General features: G+C 35.0%; 1 protein-coding gene across 7 annotated transcripts in view; it reads left to right on the top strand.

The window, feature by feature from the left end:
* Nucleotides 1-18,276, top strand: part of LOC150102799 (cyclic AMP-responsive element-binding protein 3-like protein 1) — a 384,285-nt gene that overhangs the window by 302,117 nt on the left and 63,892 nt on the right. For all 7 annotated transcript variants that reach the window (XM_090399326.1, XM_090399325.1, XM_090399327.1 and 4 more), the window contains one exon: nucleotides 16,036-16,104. In XM_090399326.1, the coding sequence (XP_090255452.1) occupies nucleotides 16,036-16,104 (69 nt within the window). The remainder of the gene's footprint in view (nucleotides 1-16,035; nucleotides 16,105-18,276) is intronic.

Genomic DNA, 18,276 nt, shown 5'->3' with positions numbered 1-18,276 from the left:
ATACTTTCAGGTGCAAACTTTGTTTGCACACACTTTGATAAAGGATTAAACTAAATTTATTATAGCCTAACCAAGTGAAAAATAAACTTTTAACATCTTTCTCTAAATCCAGAGTAATTTAATAAAAAGGTGGCACACCATTTGGCAGCTCCTATAGGAGGAGATGACCTTGCTAATGCTTCTGATTTGGTATCTCCACTTGTGCCTGGCTCCCACTGAAGAGACCTCAATAAAGGGCGAAACTAGTCTGGGTAGTGGCCCTTCCCTTAATGCATAACATTATACATATCTGCAAGGACATGTGTTTTGCATTATGGGAGATACTGAGATAGGATTGTTGGTAGCTTGCTCCCCTTTTGCAAGGAGTTGCCTGGTGTTGTACCACTTTACCCCAGTCCTGAAGATACTTTCAGGCGCAAACTTTGTTTGCACACACTTCCTATGTAACAGTTTCATGTGGTATTTTGTTAAATGCTTTTGCAGTCTAGTAGTATCATTATGAGCCATTCCCTTTATCCAAAATCAAGATTCTTGATCTTCCAGGGTCGTCATTATATATTCTGCCTAATAAATTTTGTTAACTTAATTATATCCTTTAATAATTTTTTTTTTTTTATTAAAGCAAGTTTGATATGAAAGGTTTGCAAAATTTCTTTAACACAGAAGCTGTTGTTTATTTTAAGTACTTTCCAATGCCAAGCAATCTCATTTCTATAGGAATCAAAATTTGGTATACCCCACATAATCCTGTTTAAAAGTGCATTCACTTCTAAACTGGATTAAGTTCTAAACTTAATCCAACTTAGATGTGAATATACAATAAATATTCCTGTCATTTGTTTCACAAGAAGATACACGTGAAACTGCAAAAACCTGTTTTTGCATTTTCATTATTGAATAGCACACAGTTCAGAATGGGCTTTAATCTACTCATCATCATCATCAAATTCCTGCCATGTACCCTCAAGGGGTGTACAGGATATGATAATACTACATGAAAAAATTACATCATTATTAATTTCCTATCTACAATTTTCCTCCAAATCAGTCTGTTACTTGTCAAGACTCCAACATTATCAGATCTTATATTTCTATCGTCTAAAGCATTTTGTACCGTATCAATCCACCTATATCTTGGTCTTCCTCTGGGTCGTTTTGCTGCCAACCTGGCAGAGGACACTTGTTTTGCTAATCTTTCCTCGCCCATTCTGTTTAAGTGGCCATACCACCTAAGATTAGCTCTGCTAACGCATTCCTGGATGCTGACAATGTCAAGTTCTTTCCTAATATCCTCGTTTTTAATATGATATTGCCATTGATGCCATCTGTTCATGCCTATAATCTTTCTCAGGACTCTCATATCTGTGGTCTCTAGTCTTTGGTCAAGTGTTTTACTTCTTACCCAGCTCTCAGATCCATAAGTTAAAACTGGTTTGAACACTGTCTTGTACACAGCTAATTTAGTGTTCCAACTGATTTCTCTCTTATTCCATATGAATTTATTCAATTGACTTCCCACCATACCAGCTTTGCTGATTCTGTTGTCTATTTCTATATTTAATTTACCATCTTCAGTAAAAATCGTGCCTAAATAGCTGAAATGTTTTACTTGTTCCACAGGTTCTCCATTCACAACACAGTTGACATTTTCAATGATTCTGCCTATTTTCATCGTCTTTGTCTTTTCATTGCTGACCTTCATACCATATCTATTACAACAGCTATTCAATTGAGTCAGAGAATCTTGCAGACTTGTAGCAGATTTATTTAGAAGTATAACATCATCCGCATAAAGCAAAGAGCTGACATTAACATCTCCAATTTTGATATCATGTTTAATACCACTTTCCTTCATAATGTGATCCATATAGATAATGAATAAGAGAGGGGATAATGTACATCCTTGTCTCACACCAGATTTAACATTAAACCATTTTCCTGTACTTCCTTCAATTCTAACTGCTGACTCACAACTCAAATAAAGACTAAGTATTGCTTGATATAATGCCCCATTGACACCATATAACTGAAGCGTATTGAATAACTTCTCTCTTGGCAGCAAGATGGCTTCAAACTCACTGCCTCATTAAAAACTGTCACTAGTAATGCACTCATAGGATTCTAACTGGATTCACCATCCAGTATTATTAGTAGTTCACTTCTTTCTGCTATCCAGTCCATCTTTCCTAACAATACCGTATCCCTTACACTCAGTACCAGTTAGTATGTCTGCTTCTGATAGCAAGGTCTCACTAATGAGTACACTTTGAGGTCTCAATGTATTTACTAATGCAACAAACTCTATCCCTTTGTTTGTTTTATGGGCTTTTTGCAAGATTTTTTCAATTATTGGTGAGTAAGCCAATTTCATGAAGAGGTAACAGGGTGGTTTCTCTCGGAAACTCTGGTTTTTCATCCTGCATATAAGCAAACATAGAGAACAAATGGAATTTGAGACAAAAATACTATTGGTGGTGGTGGTGGTTGGCAATAGATGGTATCATCTGTTGATAGCAGTAGTTTTCTGTTGTTGGAGGTAGAATAGGAAAATGAGTTGTATCTCAAGGAGTAGAGTGTCCTCCCATGATGAGTCCTCAGACTCCTTGGAACTGTCATGTAATAATAATAGTATATTTATTGGGGAAATGAAGAACACATTGTAAATGAAAGAAAATAATGTAAAATGAAAATTAACTATTATTTAGATATTGGACAAGTGTATGTGAATAACTAATTTAATTACCAACTAGTTTTACCGGCTTGTGCTGTCGGCTTCTTCAAGGTACAATCAGGAAAGCAAAGAAACGAAAATTACAAGCTATACGTTAACTGACAATTCTATTTCAATAACAAACAGCACAAGCTGGCGAAACTAGTTGGTAATTAAATTAGTTATTCACCAACACTTGACCAATATCTAAATAATAGTTAATTTTCATTAATCTTTGTGGTCAAGAATTAACAATTTCTAAAAGGATGAAAAGTTTGGTTCAGTGAGTTTGGAGCTACACTATGCAGATCTTGACCAGCAGCTGTTTGTGTTACATTTATAAAGGAAATAGGAGTAATGCTGCCTGGGAAAAGAGATATAATGTAGAAACATTATCTGTATAAAAGCATTTGGATGGAGTCTGAGAATGATCTGTTAAGTGGATAACTCTTCTTGATACAAGTCATTTTACACATTCGTATTTACTGCATGTTGATAATCCCCTGATATGTGACCAGTGCAACATATGTTTCACCATTCATCATGTTCTGGTAGAGTGCCTGTACCTCGCTTGTGAAAGGAATGGATTTTTTTTTACTATACTTGCTGAGCCATATACACTCGATCTTATCAGACTCATAAATTATATTCTTTTCAACTTTATTTTTTTTAAAAAAAGAATACATATATAGATATATAGACATTTTATTATATATTAAAATTTGCTCTTTGTATATAACATGTTATTTACTATTTATAACTAATTTTTTTCTGAAGAAAAAATAAGCATCTTTAGAGCATGCTTGCTCTGTAGATGCTACTTTGAAATATAGTGGCCAGTTATATAAGCCAGTTAACAAACATCATTTTTTTAAATTTAGTTTTTCGACGTTTTTTCACTTGGTTATAAAATAAAATTAATAAATTTTTAGCCTATTTTTTCTACCCACTACTGGGTGAAGGCCTCTCCCATTGTGGGAGGTTTTGGGTCTACTGCTCCCATGGTGACCCAGTCCATATTGGGAGAGGACATGTGTGAAGTCTTAGCTTCTTTATATGAGTTGCCCAGTCCCGAAAATGTTTTAGGCACAAACTTTGTTTGCTTACACTTGAATAAAGGATTATGCCAAGTATATAATTTCTTGGTATCCTTAATTTACAGTTTATTTTGATTGGTGTTGTAATATCATTAAAGAATAAGTTATGAAAAACATTCAACACCTAATCTTGTCCTTTAGATATAATATTTACTAATTTATCTCTTTATTATTATTTACTATTATCTTTAGTATTGCTGTAACCTTTGGCCTTGAGTAGTATGACCTTGGCTGTCCTTGTGCCAATAAACCTGTAATCAATTAACCATTTCTAAAAGAAATAGCACCATCAGTTACAAAAAAAAATTAAAAAAAAGAAAAGAAAGAAACAATTCAAGAAATGAAAAATGGAGAAAGAGAAACTGTAAAAGTTTCAGATTCATTTAAATGATAATATAGCAACTTCATTACTAGATACTAGCAAAAATGAAGAAGAAAATAAAGAGCAACATAATAAAGAAGACATTAGGTGAATGAAGAACTAATTGCAAAAAAATGAATGTTAATGCTGATATTAAAGAAGATACTCATGGAGAAAATAGATCGATCCATTTTATATATTTTCACTGAATCAGGGAAATTACACAGAAGAGAAAGATACTAACAAAGCATATTAGGTGATGCAACAATTAATAATTCAAACACTGTTGCAAAGTATGAACTTTTTAATGATTTGAAATTATGGCATATCATTTTTATGCTGATTTTATTAATTATTATTTTATAAAAGAAATCAGTTTTGTTTTGTTTTCAAAACAAATTCATAATAAATTCAGTTTTGATTATAACCTTGGCAAGAACAAGAGATTTATTATATATACATGTGTTTTTGTTTCTGAGGGTTTTAGTAGAGCTAACATGGATATGCTGCCTCTGAATACAAGTACAATAAGTGATATGTGAGTTGGAGAGAGGACTGCAGTGCTAAGTCTGACTTCCTAGTGGTTCCTGACCAATAATAATAGTAATAAATATTTTTTCCAGCAATAATAATGAATATAATGGTCTCTCAGTGGTACTGACCTGTAAATAACCAAATGTTAATCAATCTTTAACTAGGTTAACATTATCTGACTAACTAATGAAACAGGACTATGACTTCCATTTAGTCATTCAACCAATCAGCAAAATGATTACCCTGAATGATTGGATAATTGATAATTATTGTATCTTATTACTAATTTGCTACTATTGCACAAAATCATTGGAAAAATTGCAGAATGGTTATGCATTCAGTAAAAGTAGATAATTTATAAATGAAATATTCACTTTCAAACAATTTTAAAGTGTTAGCAATCATTTATGGCTTTTATAGATGAGAACTTAAACTAAGGGGATGCAGTCCTCTGGAAATTATAATCCTGATATAAATTTTATCCATATTATGGCTTAAGTGCTGGGAGGACATCATATTGGAGGCTTAATAGAGTATGACAGCACTAAGAAAGGATTAAAAACTAATTTTAATGCTTCTAATATTTTGTCTCGGACACTGAGTTATTTTCAGGGAGAACAAATAACACTTGTAATGCACACACAAAACAACACATTACTAATCGAAACACATGAGTGACTCCAAAATCCTATTTAGGTAGTGCACCCTCTTTGGGCATTGTCTAGAGAGGATTTTAGAGTCGCCCATATGTTTCATTCAGTAATGTGTGTGTGTTACAAGTATTATTTGTACTCCCTGAAAATGTCACAGTGATCAAGATGAAATATTAGAAGCACTAAAATTAGTTTTTAATTCTTTCTTAGTCAATACTCCTTAAACCTCCAACATGATATAAATTTTAAAAATTGTCAGCCATTTTGGATGAAAGCAATATAACCTTAAAAACAGCTGAGGTGATGTCCAAGTCAACTAAACATAAGTTTAATGTAGTATGACAGTTTTTCCCTAACACTATTTATGTGGAAGAAAAAATGTAACAATGAAAAGTAAAAATATTCAAGGAAATAGTGTAGGAGTGAAGACATCTATTGCATGGAGATGATCAAATATTCAGCAAAGGTTATTATCTTTGCTGAATGAGAGAATGATTTTAAAAGAAACATGGTTTTTTCTACAAAATGTGTCCTTGGACTCATATCATGTGGACTGACTAGAGATCTTCAGTTATTTGCTGATGCTGAATCCCTTCAGGAAGATTTTACTTGAACAAAAGTGGGATTGTAGCTTAATATCAATAAGTGCAAGGTGTTGCATTTTGGAGTGCAGAAATATAAGGCTGTGTGCTATATCGATGGTGCATACTGCAGGAGGTGGATGAGATTGGAGATTTGGGAGTGATGGTTGACAGCAGACTGAAATTTAGAGGGCATATTGCTAGTGTTGCAAAAATTGCACATCGTAGTGCTGCTATGATTAGAAGTACTCTAACATGCAAGGAAGTGGTTGTGCCACTGTATAAGGCACTAGTCAGAATATACTGGACTATTTGCTCAGATCTAGTCTCCTGGTTTTCAGCATCATGTGGAGACATTGGAGAAGGTCCAGAGACAAGTGACTAAGACAATATCAGGAATTTTGAATGCTGGCTATGGAGAGAGGTTGAAGCAATGTGGATTGCAGAGCTTGGTGGATAGGAGGAAGGGAGGTGATATGATAGAGAAATTTAAGTTAGTGAGAGGATTTTATCAGATTAATCCAGAGGGGATTATAAAAAGAGTCGAAGGTGAGAGGGGAATAACCAGAGGTGATTCCTGGAAGTTATATAAAAGTTTGGTGAAGAAATGGGAGGAGTAGATTTTTTACATAGAGAATTGTCAGTGAATGGAATGCATTACAGAATGTGTTGTTAATGCAAGAAGTGTTAAGGATTTTAAGATACTATATGTGATAAATATGTTGTCAGTCAAATGAACCTCCCAAGATGAGTCTGCCGGCTCCATGGAGGGTGTAATAATAATAATAATAAATAGTTTCATTGGGTATTATCAGATGCTATATGATCAGTCTGCTTCTCAGTGATGTGCCACATGAGTCCTTGCCAGGTGGTCCTGTTTTACGCCCATGAACTTTACCTTCTATTGCTATTTTGAGAAACTCTCAATCCATTCTTTTAATGTGCCTGAAGTATGTACCTTTAAAGAATCTAAAGTTCTATTGATCCTTTCTACCATCCCTCCATGATACTAACGTGATACGTGAGGATCATCATATAGCATCTGATAATACCTAATGAAACTATTTATTATTATTATTATTACACCCTCCATGGAGCTGGCAGACTCATCTTGGGAGGTTCATTCGACTGACAACATATTTATCACATATAGTATCTTAAAATCCTTAACACTTCTTGCATTTTGCCGCTAGTGTTTATAGTATTCTCGGAATATTTTTCTTCGAGCAAAATTTTACTACACTTTTTCTACAGAGTGGGCTGGAATTAAGAAGATTGTTCAAGGTCTGGGCTGGTCTGTTTATAGACCCAAAAATGAGTTATTTTGCTTTTGTTATGAATTTGTTTGCATTATTTGAGATGATTTATCTGAAAATTGTTGATATGAGTAAAATATATTTGGATGGAATTAGAAATAGGTGTATGGTTTCCATGAAGACTAAGAGCTTTGTACTGGTACAAAGTAAAGATATGGGGATAGGGGAAATAATCACAGCAGTTTTGAGACATTATGGTTGGAAGTGGAAGTAAACAAGATGAAATATTTAATGAAACGTTTTCCTGCGCCTGGAAATGTGGAGGGTTATGACATTGTAATATTTAGGCAAACTGGTTTAGTGAATAAGAAGATAATTATTATGGGTGATTTTTAAGGAAATAAATAGAATGAAGAGGTTCTGAGTATGAGGGAAGAAAATTAATTTCTTCAGTTTCTGAGGGCAGAATAAATTATGCAAGGATAGAGATTAAGATTTGATCATGACATTAAACAATGTTATTGTGAAGTGGCAAATCTCATTTACTTTGTGGAACTAAGGTAATCACTTGGATAGTGAAGAGCCACCATATGAGGGATTCATTGAAGAAGCTGTCTAGCTACAAAACAGGTGATTACGAAAAGCTCAGGAGACAACTTTGAAGAGTAGCATGTGATGAACTGCAGGTTGCTCTGACATTAAGTAGTTAATGGCAGCAGTGATGGTAAATATGTAAAGGTTAGGAATTTAAGTATAAAATGAATAACTAATGAGATTTAAATAGATGGATAGCAAACATAAATGCAAACTAGAAGAAAGTTTTATTATTATGTAACACCTCCAGGGAGTTTAAGGACTCATCAAGGGAGGGCACCTACTCTACAATTCTATGTCTCCACCAACTATAGCGAACCACATCATCTCCACCAATGCCATTCTACTGCCTGCCACCACTAGTATTTTCACAGACAATCACAAACATCCATGGCTGGATTCGAACCCACAGCCTTTTGGCTGGAGAGTGGATACACTAACCACTTGGCCAACCACCGGCAGTGGAGGCAGTATAACATGAGGTGGTAATAGTCAGTTATCTGAAGAGTATTGAGTACTTCAGGAAGATGACATGGTTCATAAATCAAGCAAAAGTGCAGCACAAAGAGCATTTTGTACTGCACTGGCTAGTCAGGACAAGAAAAATCACAGGGAGTTCTTTAACTATATGGCAAGTGGAGGAAAGAATAATTATGAAAGATAATTTAGTAGTTAATGAATATGATATACAGTGATGGCAGTTTATCCAGTCATTTACGGATGTAATGCATGAAACTTGAATTAGTTTAGAGTGGCAACGGAAGGTCTAGTACTGTGTGTGTGTGTGGGGGGGGGGGAATTTTATGTGAATCCCACTCAAAGACTGTAAGCCTGTAATATATTGGTATTAGTACCATGACTGGTTTAAGGAGATTAATTTGACTGTACATGGTGGTCTCCCCTGTGCAGTCAAATTCATCTAGTACCTGAGGCATACAAGGAAGTAAACTTGTTTTTAGTAATAGGCCTTGATTCTTGCAGCAGGGGAAAAAGGGAAAGAAAAACTGTTTCTTTTATAAAAGATTAGAAGATTGATGTTTCAAGTTATAGGCTAGTCTTTATATCCAAAAAATGTTGGTTAAGCTGTTAGAACTTAGCAAACATTAGGAATCTCATTTAGAATTGGATTGATAACATGATTCCCTCTAAAGAACATGGATTAAGGGAAGGTCATGTTTTAACAGTTTACTTGCATATTACAAATAGGATGGCAGATGTATTGAACAAAGGGAGATGCATATATCAGTGTTTCGCAGTCTGTTGTGAGATAGCCGGAGCTGTGCTCCCAAATTTTGATAGTAAAGAAAACATTTCATCCAAATTACAGTGCACTTTTGTCCATTTAAACAATATATTTGCATAAAAACTTTCCACCAGTCTAATATTTATGTAATATTATTTTGCTGTAAATACTAAACACCACCACCAAATAACTACCAGTAACACAACAATGCTTACGTCATCAATGGGCTGTTTTGGTTAGCATAATTTATTGTTGTGTGGCATGAGAGCCTGACCTAGAATGATATATATGATTAGAATAAATGGTGTGTGTGAGAGAGAGAGGTGCAACCTAAGGACTAGTTAGGCAAGTAGTTACTAGTACAGCTGCACTGTTACGTTTAGCTATTTCAACTTCAGTGAAATTTGAATATAGTCAATGTAGTGTAAACTGTAACATATTGCAAATTTATGGTCAGTTACATGAGACTCCAGCATTAAGAATGTGGGTGTGCTGTGACATAAATTTGCATTGCCAAGTGGGCCACAATCTGAAAAGTTTGAGAAACACTGGCATATACAGTAGTATATCTAAATTTTGCAAAGCCTTTGACAGTTTTCTATATCACAAGTTGATATATAAATTTAGACAGTGGAGTTGCATAATAGGTGGTTGGTTATCTGATTGGTATTAGCATAATGTGTAGGAAAGCAGTGTCCTGGAAGAGACAAATTACTAGTAATGTGCTAGATCTTTAGAGCAATTATTATTTATCTTATATGTTATGATATTGGGAGAGGTTTAAATGGAGATCCACAGAGGTTTTTTTTTTTTTTTTTTTGCATATAATGCAAAAAAAAAAATTGAAATCACGTGAAACTGAAATGGCTGAGTAGTGAGGTTTTAGTGTTGCCAAGTGTAAGGTTTTTGAAATTTTGAATGCAACTGTGGGATCCATTTGGTCTGTTCTAGTGGCAGGAAAGCATTAAAAGGTAAAGCAGATCAGGAACATGGAAAATTGAGGACAATACAAGTTGTGGCAATGATGAGAACACGGAAATGCTTTTGGCATTCTGCTACTGTGCACAGATGAATCACCTTGTTTTTAAAGATGTGTGAAGCTTTTTGGTAATGTTCAAGAAAAATTACTAAGGGTAGCATCAAGTCTATAATGTTGGCGTGAGGAGAGATTAATGGAATTCCACCAGCAAATTCTGCTGGTTATGTAGTGGAGGAGGCATGGTATAATTGAGACATTCATATTTATAAATTTAGGGGCACAAAAAAACACACGTGTTGAAAAGATTATTTTACTAACTATTAATAAAATAACACTTGACATTTTGACCCCTGTATCGAGGTCATAATCAGAAGGATATATGCGTATAAGGAACTAAGCTACATGATCTAGCCCTGTAAACCGGTAAATTAAATCTACGTAGTTAATTAATCTTTTTCCTAGCCTGACCTCTAGTGATAGAAAAAAAAATTTTTTTTAATAAAATAAAAATAAAATATATATATATATAAAAAAAAAAAAATAATAATAATAATAAAATACAACTACAATAAACTGCTAAAGTCCTCATGTATTAATATTCTTCTGGATTTGTACAGTTCTGATTGTTATAATGTGATTTCCTTCAGTTGCTGTTGAATGTTACAAACACTTCACCAGGTTGTCTTCTTGTAGTGGGATTTTTCTTCCTGGGCTAGCCTACCCAGGGGTATACAAAATACAATGCACATAACATACCATACATAGGAGAAACAGGGCGAACTGTCCCAATTACACAAGACGAACACAAATGACGCATTAAATACCTCCATTTTAGAAAAACCAGCCTTTCTGACCACGCACTCCAAACATACCACAGAATTGATTGGAAAAATACAAAGTCCCTACATTGCACCAAAACCTGGTTTGAGAGGAAATTTAAAGAGGCATGTGAAATGCTCAGACATAACCAAAATCTCAACAAAAATGATGGCCTAACCATTCCAAGAATGTGGAGGACCCATCTACAACCTGTATAACCACCTAAACAAGCCGAAGAAAAATCCCGCTACAAGAAGACAACCTGGTGAAGTGTTTGTAACATTCAACAGCAACTGAAGGAAATCACATTATAACAATCAGAACTGTACAAATCCAGAAGAATATTAATACATGAGGACTTTAGCAGTTTATTGTAGTTGTATTTTTTATTTTTTTTTTTTTTATTTTTTGTTTATTTTATTAATTTTTTATTATTATTATTGTTATTTTTTTATATACAGGTATCCCTCGATTAACGTGGTTAATTAATCCCTCGATGTTACCGCGTATATCAAAATCACGTTAATCAAATCTAATAATCAATGGTAAAAATTACAATTCGTCCATGATCGATTACTGCATTAATAATTCGTTTTATATGGTACTCTTTTAGGAAAGATAAAAAAATGATTGCAAAGAAAATGTTTAATAAATACTTGTACCAACATTACTTACTACTGCCTATTTTTTTATCAAGAGTCATTTGAACAGTTTTAGTTTTTTTCTTATCGGCATAAATTCTGCAATAACAAGCAAAATGACCTCTCCAGACCTCGGCAGGCAAGCAATAAAACATAAAGAAAAAACACTGCAAATATAATACATGATGGTACAAATTAAGTGGATATTGAATCCAACATTATTTCAAAGCCGAATATAGAAACTACAAGAGTTTCGTGCTGCATATATAGAAAGTAAACATTTCGGCGAATGCAAGCATAAACAACCTTATTGGCAACTCGTAGTAAAGGTGGAGTAAGGCTCCAGATCACTTTCCTTAGTATTTTCCATAATGTAAAGCACATCTCCTAGAGGACATGTATGATAAATATTGAATCCAACATTATTTCATAGCAGAATATAGAAACTACAAGAGTTACGTGCCGAATATAGAAACTACAAGAGTTTCTTGCCAAATATATAGAAACTAAAAGTTTTGGCATATGCAGGCATAAGCAACTTTATGGGCGACTTGTAGTAAAGGTGGAGTAAGCTCCAGATAACTTTCCTTAGTATTTTCCATAATGTAAAACACATCTCCTAGATGACATGAATGATAAAAAAAAGTCTTTGGCTCTCTATTTCAGTAATACATGATGGTTTATTTATTTTCAGTTACGATCTAGAAATTATTGAACCAAGAATAAAAAAAAAAAAAAAAAAACTAAACCATACTATACTGACATCGGAGATCGTGGTATCTCTCAGATACAGTTAACTGTCAAATATCACAAACCTTTACATAACATGTGTTAAACCAAACTGACAGCAAAAAACAATGCGGAATATCACTCGTAACATATGAATGCCAGCTACTTATGACCTCCAAGCTATACACTGAATTGTGTAAGAATATTATTATTATGATTATTATTCAGGCCTCCATGGAGTCAAAAGACTCATCGAGGGGAGTTCCACCTAAGAAACACAAAGTCTATCATACCACTCCTTAAACTCATTGACCGTTCCCGCCCTCACAACTCTATCAGGCAATGCATTCCACGGCTCAACCACCCTCCATGCAAAGAAACCACTCCTCACCCTCTTGCTCACAGTTTCCTTTCGTAACTTCCAGGGATGGCCTCTTGTCATCACACCTTCCCGCTGTTCAACCAAGTGAAAGAACTCCCCGGTGTCAACCCTGTAACCACCTCTCAACAGTTTAAAAGTCTCAATCATATCACCTCTCCTTCTATCCGCCAAACTCTGCAGTCCACATTCCCTCAGCCGATTCTCATAACTATCCTTGTACAGTCCTGAGACCATCTTTGTCATCCATCTTTGTATCTTTTCCACAGTTAATTTATCCCCTTCAAATCCTGGGGACCAAATCTGAGAACAATAATCCAAGTGTGGTCTCATCAGAGACTTATACAATGGAATGATAACCCTCTTATCTCTGCAGGTCAGTGTCCTTCTCATAATTGCAGCAATCCTCTGTGTTACCTTCACCACCTTTGCAATATGTCCCCTAAACTTCAGGTTTCTATCAATCATCAACCCCAGATCTCTTGTCTCCCCTACTTCCTCCAGTATAACTCCTCCCATAGAGTATGCAGCATCCCATCGATGTTTCCCAAACCTCAAGACCTTACATTTTGCTGCATTAAACTGACATCCCCATTCATTTGCCCATCTATCTAGCTTATTCAAATCCTCTTGCAGGGCTACCACATCTGCACTATTACTAATAATCCTTCCCAGCTTCGCATCATCTGCAAACAACTGAATATCCCCTTGCAATCCACTGGCAATGTCATTGATATAAAGGTTAAACAATATAGGTCCTAGTACTGAGCCCTGTGGGACTCCACTTGTAACCTTCTGTCTCCTTGAAACTGCTCCAAAATACACAACTTTCTGATACCTATCAGATGGCCAATCCTGAATCCAGTTGACCAATCTGACATCCAGACCCATGTGTTGCAACTTAAATATCAGCTTATCATGTGGCACCCTGTCAAATGCCTTTGCTAAGTCTAAGAAAATTGCAGTATATGCCTTTCCCTCATCTAATGTTCTTGTAACTTTATTATAAAAGGCTAGCATATTGCTAAAACAAAAGCGCCCTTTCACAAATCCATGTTGACTCTCACAGATCACATTACCCTCATCTGCCCAGTGCTGTATACGGTCCCTCACTACTTTCCCCAAGATCTTAACAACTACTGATGACACACAGACTGGTCTATAATTAGACACTTCCAGTCTGTTACCACCCTTATGCAATGGCACTATCTTACCTTCCTTCCCCTCCCTGGGCACCTTTGCCGAAGCCAGACTTTCACTGAAAAGCCAGGTTAAAGGCACTGTCAGTTCCCTAGCACATTTTCTCAAAACTCATGGTGAAATACCATCCAGTCCAAAAGCTTTCTCAGTATCTGAAACACACTCTCCTCCTGTACCTCTAAACCTTGAACCTGCCCTATCCCTCTAGCATTAAAACTGACTCCTCTAGGATGAAATACTCCAATAAAGTGGTCATTGAACAATTCCACTATGTCCTCTGCATCAGTCACTCTATTCCCATTTTTATCCTGCAATATCATTCTTCCACAGTCATTTCTCCTCCGGATTTTCTTTGGATCTTAGGGCCAATCTCCTCTCATATTCCAGTTTCGCTTTCCTTACCACACTAGTCACTCTTCTGGCCTGTGTCTTATATTCTTCACACATCCTCTCTTCACCTGTCTCCTTATATCTCTTCCATAGCCTCTTTTTCACATGCAATTCCTGTTTAATATTGTTTGTCATCCACTTTACTCCAAATTGTGTCCTCTTCTTCACTCGTGGTATACAACTTACCATTGCTGCTAACAAATATTCTTTCACAATTTCCCACGCACTAACGATATCCCGGCCTTCCAATTCCTCCCTCCATGAAACTTCCCGAAGTTGACTTCTAAGACTATTATAATCACCTGCATTATAATTCCACATAAGTTCCCGTCTCTTTGATACTCCTGCATGTCTATTCATTTTCCATATGGTCACTCTCTCCAACTGGTGGGAGAGATGTCATCTCACTTATTATCAACTCTTCTGATGCTATAACCAAATCTAAAATTCTTGAACCTCTTGTTCCCTTTGTTACATGTTGCCTAAGAAATTTGTCCCTCAAGAATTCTAGAAATTCCATTCCACTATTGCTACATGCATCTTCCTCTCTCCAATTTATACTACTGTAGTTAAAATCTCCCATAACAATCATTCTTCTTGCACTTGCCAAACTTAGCTGTCTAAACATCTCCTGGTCCCCATCCTCTGTGCTCCTGGGTCTGTAACAACACCCCACTAAACATCTTGTCTTGCCTACCTCTACCTCACACCATACGCTCTCAAAATCATTTGTCTCACTTCCTTCCAAAGCCGCCACTCTTAGAGGACATAAGTCATCACTTATCATAAGCAGTACCCCACCGCCACGCTTTCCCCTCCTATCCTGACGAAAAATGCTATACCCAGTGACTTCTATTCCTGTTATTATATTTATATTAAACATTTTGCATGTATCTATCAGATCAGCTGCGAGCTCCGCAGTGTTAAAGGCGCGTTAATCAAAACTCTTGCCGCATATATCAAGGAATTGCAACAATTAATTTTGCAGCGTTAATCAAATCCCGCGTTATGGAAGGGATACCTGTATATATTTATGTTTATTTTATTTATTTATTTTTATTTTATTTTATTATTTTTTATTTTATTTTATTTTATTTTATTTTTTTATCGCTAGAGGTCAAGCTAGGAAAAAGATTAATTAACTACGTAGATTTAGTTTACCGATTTGCAGGGCTAAAGCATGTAGCTTGGTTCCTTATACGCATGTATCCTTTTGATGATGACCTCGATACAGGGGTTGAAATGTCAAGTGTTATTTTATTAATAGTTAGTAAAATAATCTTTTCAACACGTGTGTTTTTGTGTCCCTAAATTTATAAATATGAATGCTGATCAGTCTGTAACCTTAAAAGAAAGAAATAATTGAGACATTGGTAAGAGTTTTGTACAAAATTAATGTAAATTTTTCATACACCAGAGAGAGGATTCAAGAGCAGGGCATGAGACAACCCTGGAAATTGTATAAATTAGATTTTTTGCTTGAGACAAATAAATGTGCTGGCTGAGTATAGAAACATTAAGGTTAGGTTTCGTGCACATTATATTTAATAATGAGGACGTAACCATGAATTGTTTACTCCATGGAGTTCTGGAGATGATGATAATAAATAATTTGTCAAGAAGATGAAAATAAGTAATTTTTTTTTTCTATAATCCCATTCCAAACCATATCAGAAGCATAGAATTATAAGAATCCTCTTATTTGGAAATTGTTTAAATGCTAGTGCAGTAGACACAAATGGAGCATTTTCTTAATTAAAATAAATAATTTAGATTTAATACCACATGAATGTGTAATTGTATTCATTCTATAAAATTTTTCATTTTTTTTTCAGATATTTTTAAAAAACTATGAACTTCTTTTTTTAGGGTTGAGGTGCTAACAAATGAAAATACCGAGTATAGGAAAAAGCTGGAATCATTAGAAGGCAGTAATAAGTAAGTAAATTTTAATTTTAAATTTTCATATGTACTAACGTATCAATGACCTAAAAACTGATCTTTGTCTTAATATTCCCATTTAGACACCTCCATGTCATAGCATTTGCTCATTGCAATATAACAGAACATACCATATACATATTTCATTCCTTACTCATACAGTCACCTATAAGACTGTATAATTATTATGAGATGTGATATCATTGCTCAATTAAACCTGTTCATCACTGCATATATTTGATCATCAGTTCAGTACAGAAAGGCAATCACCATCATGCATGGTGAAAGTGTTTGCTTTAACAATTGCTTTCTTTCAAATTTATGCTGAAATCTTATGGATTGAGTTAACTGTAGAATATAATTCTGTATCAATTTGAATAATAAAATTTGCTCACTTTCATCTGAAATGTTTTTCAAAAATTTTAGAAGAAAACCCTAATACCACATCTCAAAATCTATTTAACCAGATATAGATAAAATGGTCATAATATTCCAGTCTTCCTTGGCATTGCCAGACTTAGGTCATTCTCTCTCTCTTTCTCCTTCTCTCTCTCTCACACATACATACACACGCCACATTACCTTTCATAATTCATTGGAATAATTCAGAAATTATTACTCATTGCTTACTCAGGGAATTCATTTCATTCATCTGCCATTGTGTCAACTATATTGGACAGAGAAGATGCTTCTGTGTGATATTTTTGGGATTTTGTTAAAGTATTTGATAAAATGCCACATGACAAACTACTGTTGAAATTGATGCATGATGGGAATGGATTGACATTTGGTAGCCTGGTTATATAAGGATGGTAAGCTGATAGGAGCTAGCAAGTTGTCTATGGTAGGGTGGGGGTCATCATCTGTCACGTATATCTGGAGAAGTGCGGATCTTGTCGTTTTACAAGAGAACTTATTCAATTCCTGTGGATTGTGTGAATTCATTGGAATAATTCAGAAATTATTACTCATTGCTTACTCAGGGAATTCATTTCATTCATCTGCCATTGTGTCAACTATATTGGACAGAGAAGATGCTTCTGTGTGATATTTTTGGGATTTTGTTAAAGTATTTGATAAAATGCCACATGACAAACTACTGTTGAAATTGATGCATGATGGGAATGGATTGACATTTGGTAGCCTGGTTATATAAGGATGGTAAGCTGATAGGAGCTAGCAAGTTGTCTATGGTAGGGTGGGGGTCATCATCTGTCACGTATATCTGGAGAAGTGCGGATCTTGTCGTTTTACAAGAGAACTTATTCAATTCCTGTGGATTGTGTGAATGGGCAAGTGAGTGGGGTTTTTGAAATCAACGTTGCCAAGCATAAGGTTAGATAGAATTAGGAGTATGCAACTGGTGGGAAAATCTATGTTGCAAAGCATAAGATTAAATAGAATTAGGAGTATGCAATTGGTGGAAATATCTTGGAGGAGGTCAAGGAAATAAAAAGGGGGGTTCAAAAATAATGTGGAGGACACAGATAGTCAAAGTAAGGATATTATGGTCCCATTGTATAAAGACTTGATCATTCAACATATGGGTTACTGTGCACAAAATTGGTTGATTGTTTTTCAGAAGGATGAAGAGCTATTGGAATAGATCTAGAGGCAATTAACTAAGATGGTTTCCGGTCTCTCGAATGTTGAGTATGAAGAAAGATTGATAAAATGCAGTGTGTGAAATTTGCAGAATCTTGTGAATAGAAGGAAGGGTGATATAACAACTATAAGTTGATAATGGGTTATTACCACATTAACGAGGAGTGGGTGAGTCTTTCATAAAATAGGGTTAAAATGGGGTAAAAGTTGTATAAGGAGGGAGGGAGAGAGAAGCAAGTTTTTTTTGCATTGATAGTGGGAGGTGATTGGAATGCATATTACTTGAGAGTATGGTGAGTGTTGAGACAGTGAACATTTAAAGCACGGCATGATGAGGCGTGTGTGTGAAAGAGGGATCTCCCATAATAAGTCTTGAGTCCCTGGAGGTCTGATATTATATAATTTATTCTTCACATCCATGTTAAAATTTGAATTGTGGAAACCGTTGAATCCATGTATTTATTGACATGCAAATACGTCAAAGCCAGTACAATGGTTTATGTATAAACAACACCAGGAGAAAAAAAAAAAAAAATTATAAACTTAATATCTTTGCTGGGTTTT

This window comes from Typopeltis vanoorti, chromosome 10 (genome assembly GCF_054136105.1).
Source record: "Typopeltis vanoorti isolate ZY-2024b chromosome 10, IOZ_Tvanoo_1.0, whole genome shotgun sequence".
Classification (NCBI taxonomy): Eukaryota; Metazoa; Arthropoda; class Arachnida; order Uropygi; family Thelyphonidae; genus Typopeltis; species Typopeltis vanoorti.
The sequence above is the reverse complement of the archived record's forward strand: the minus strand, read 5'-3'. Positions and strand labels throughout refer to the sequence as shown.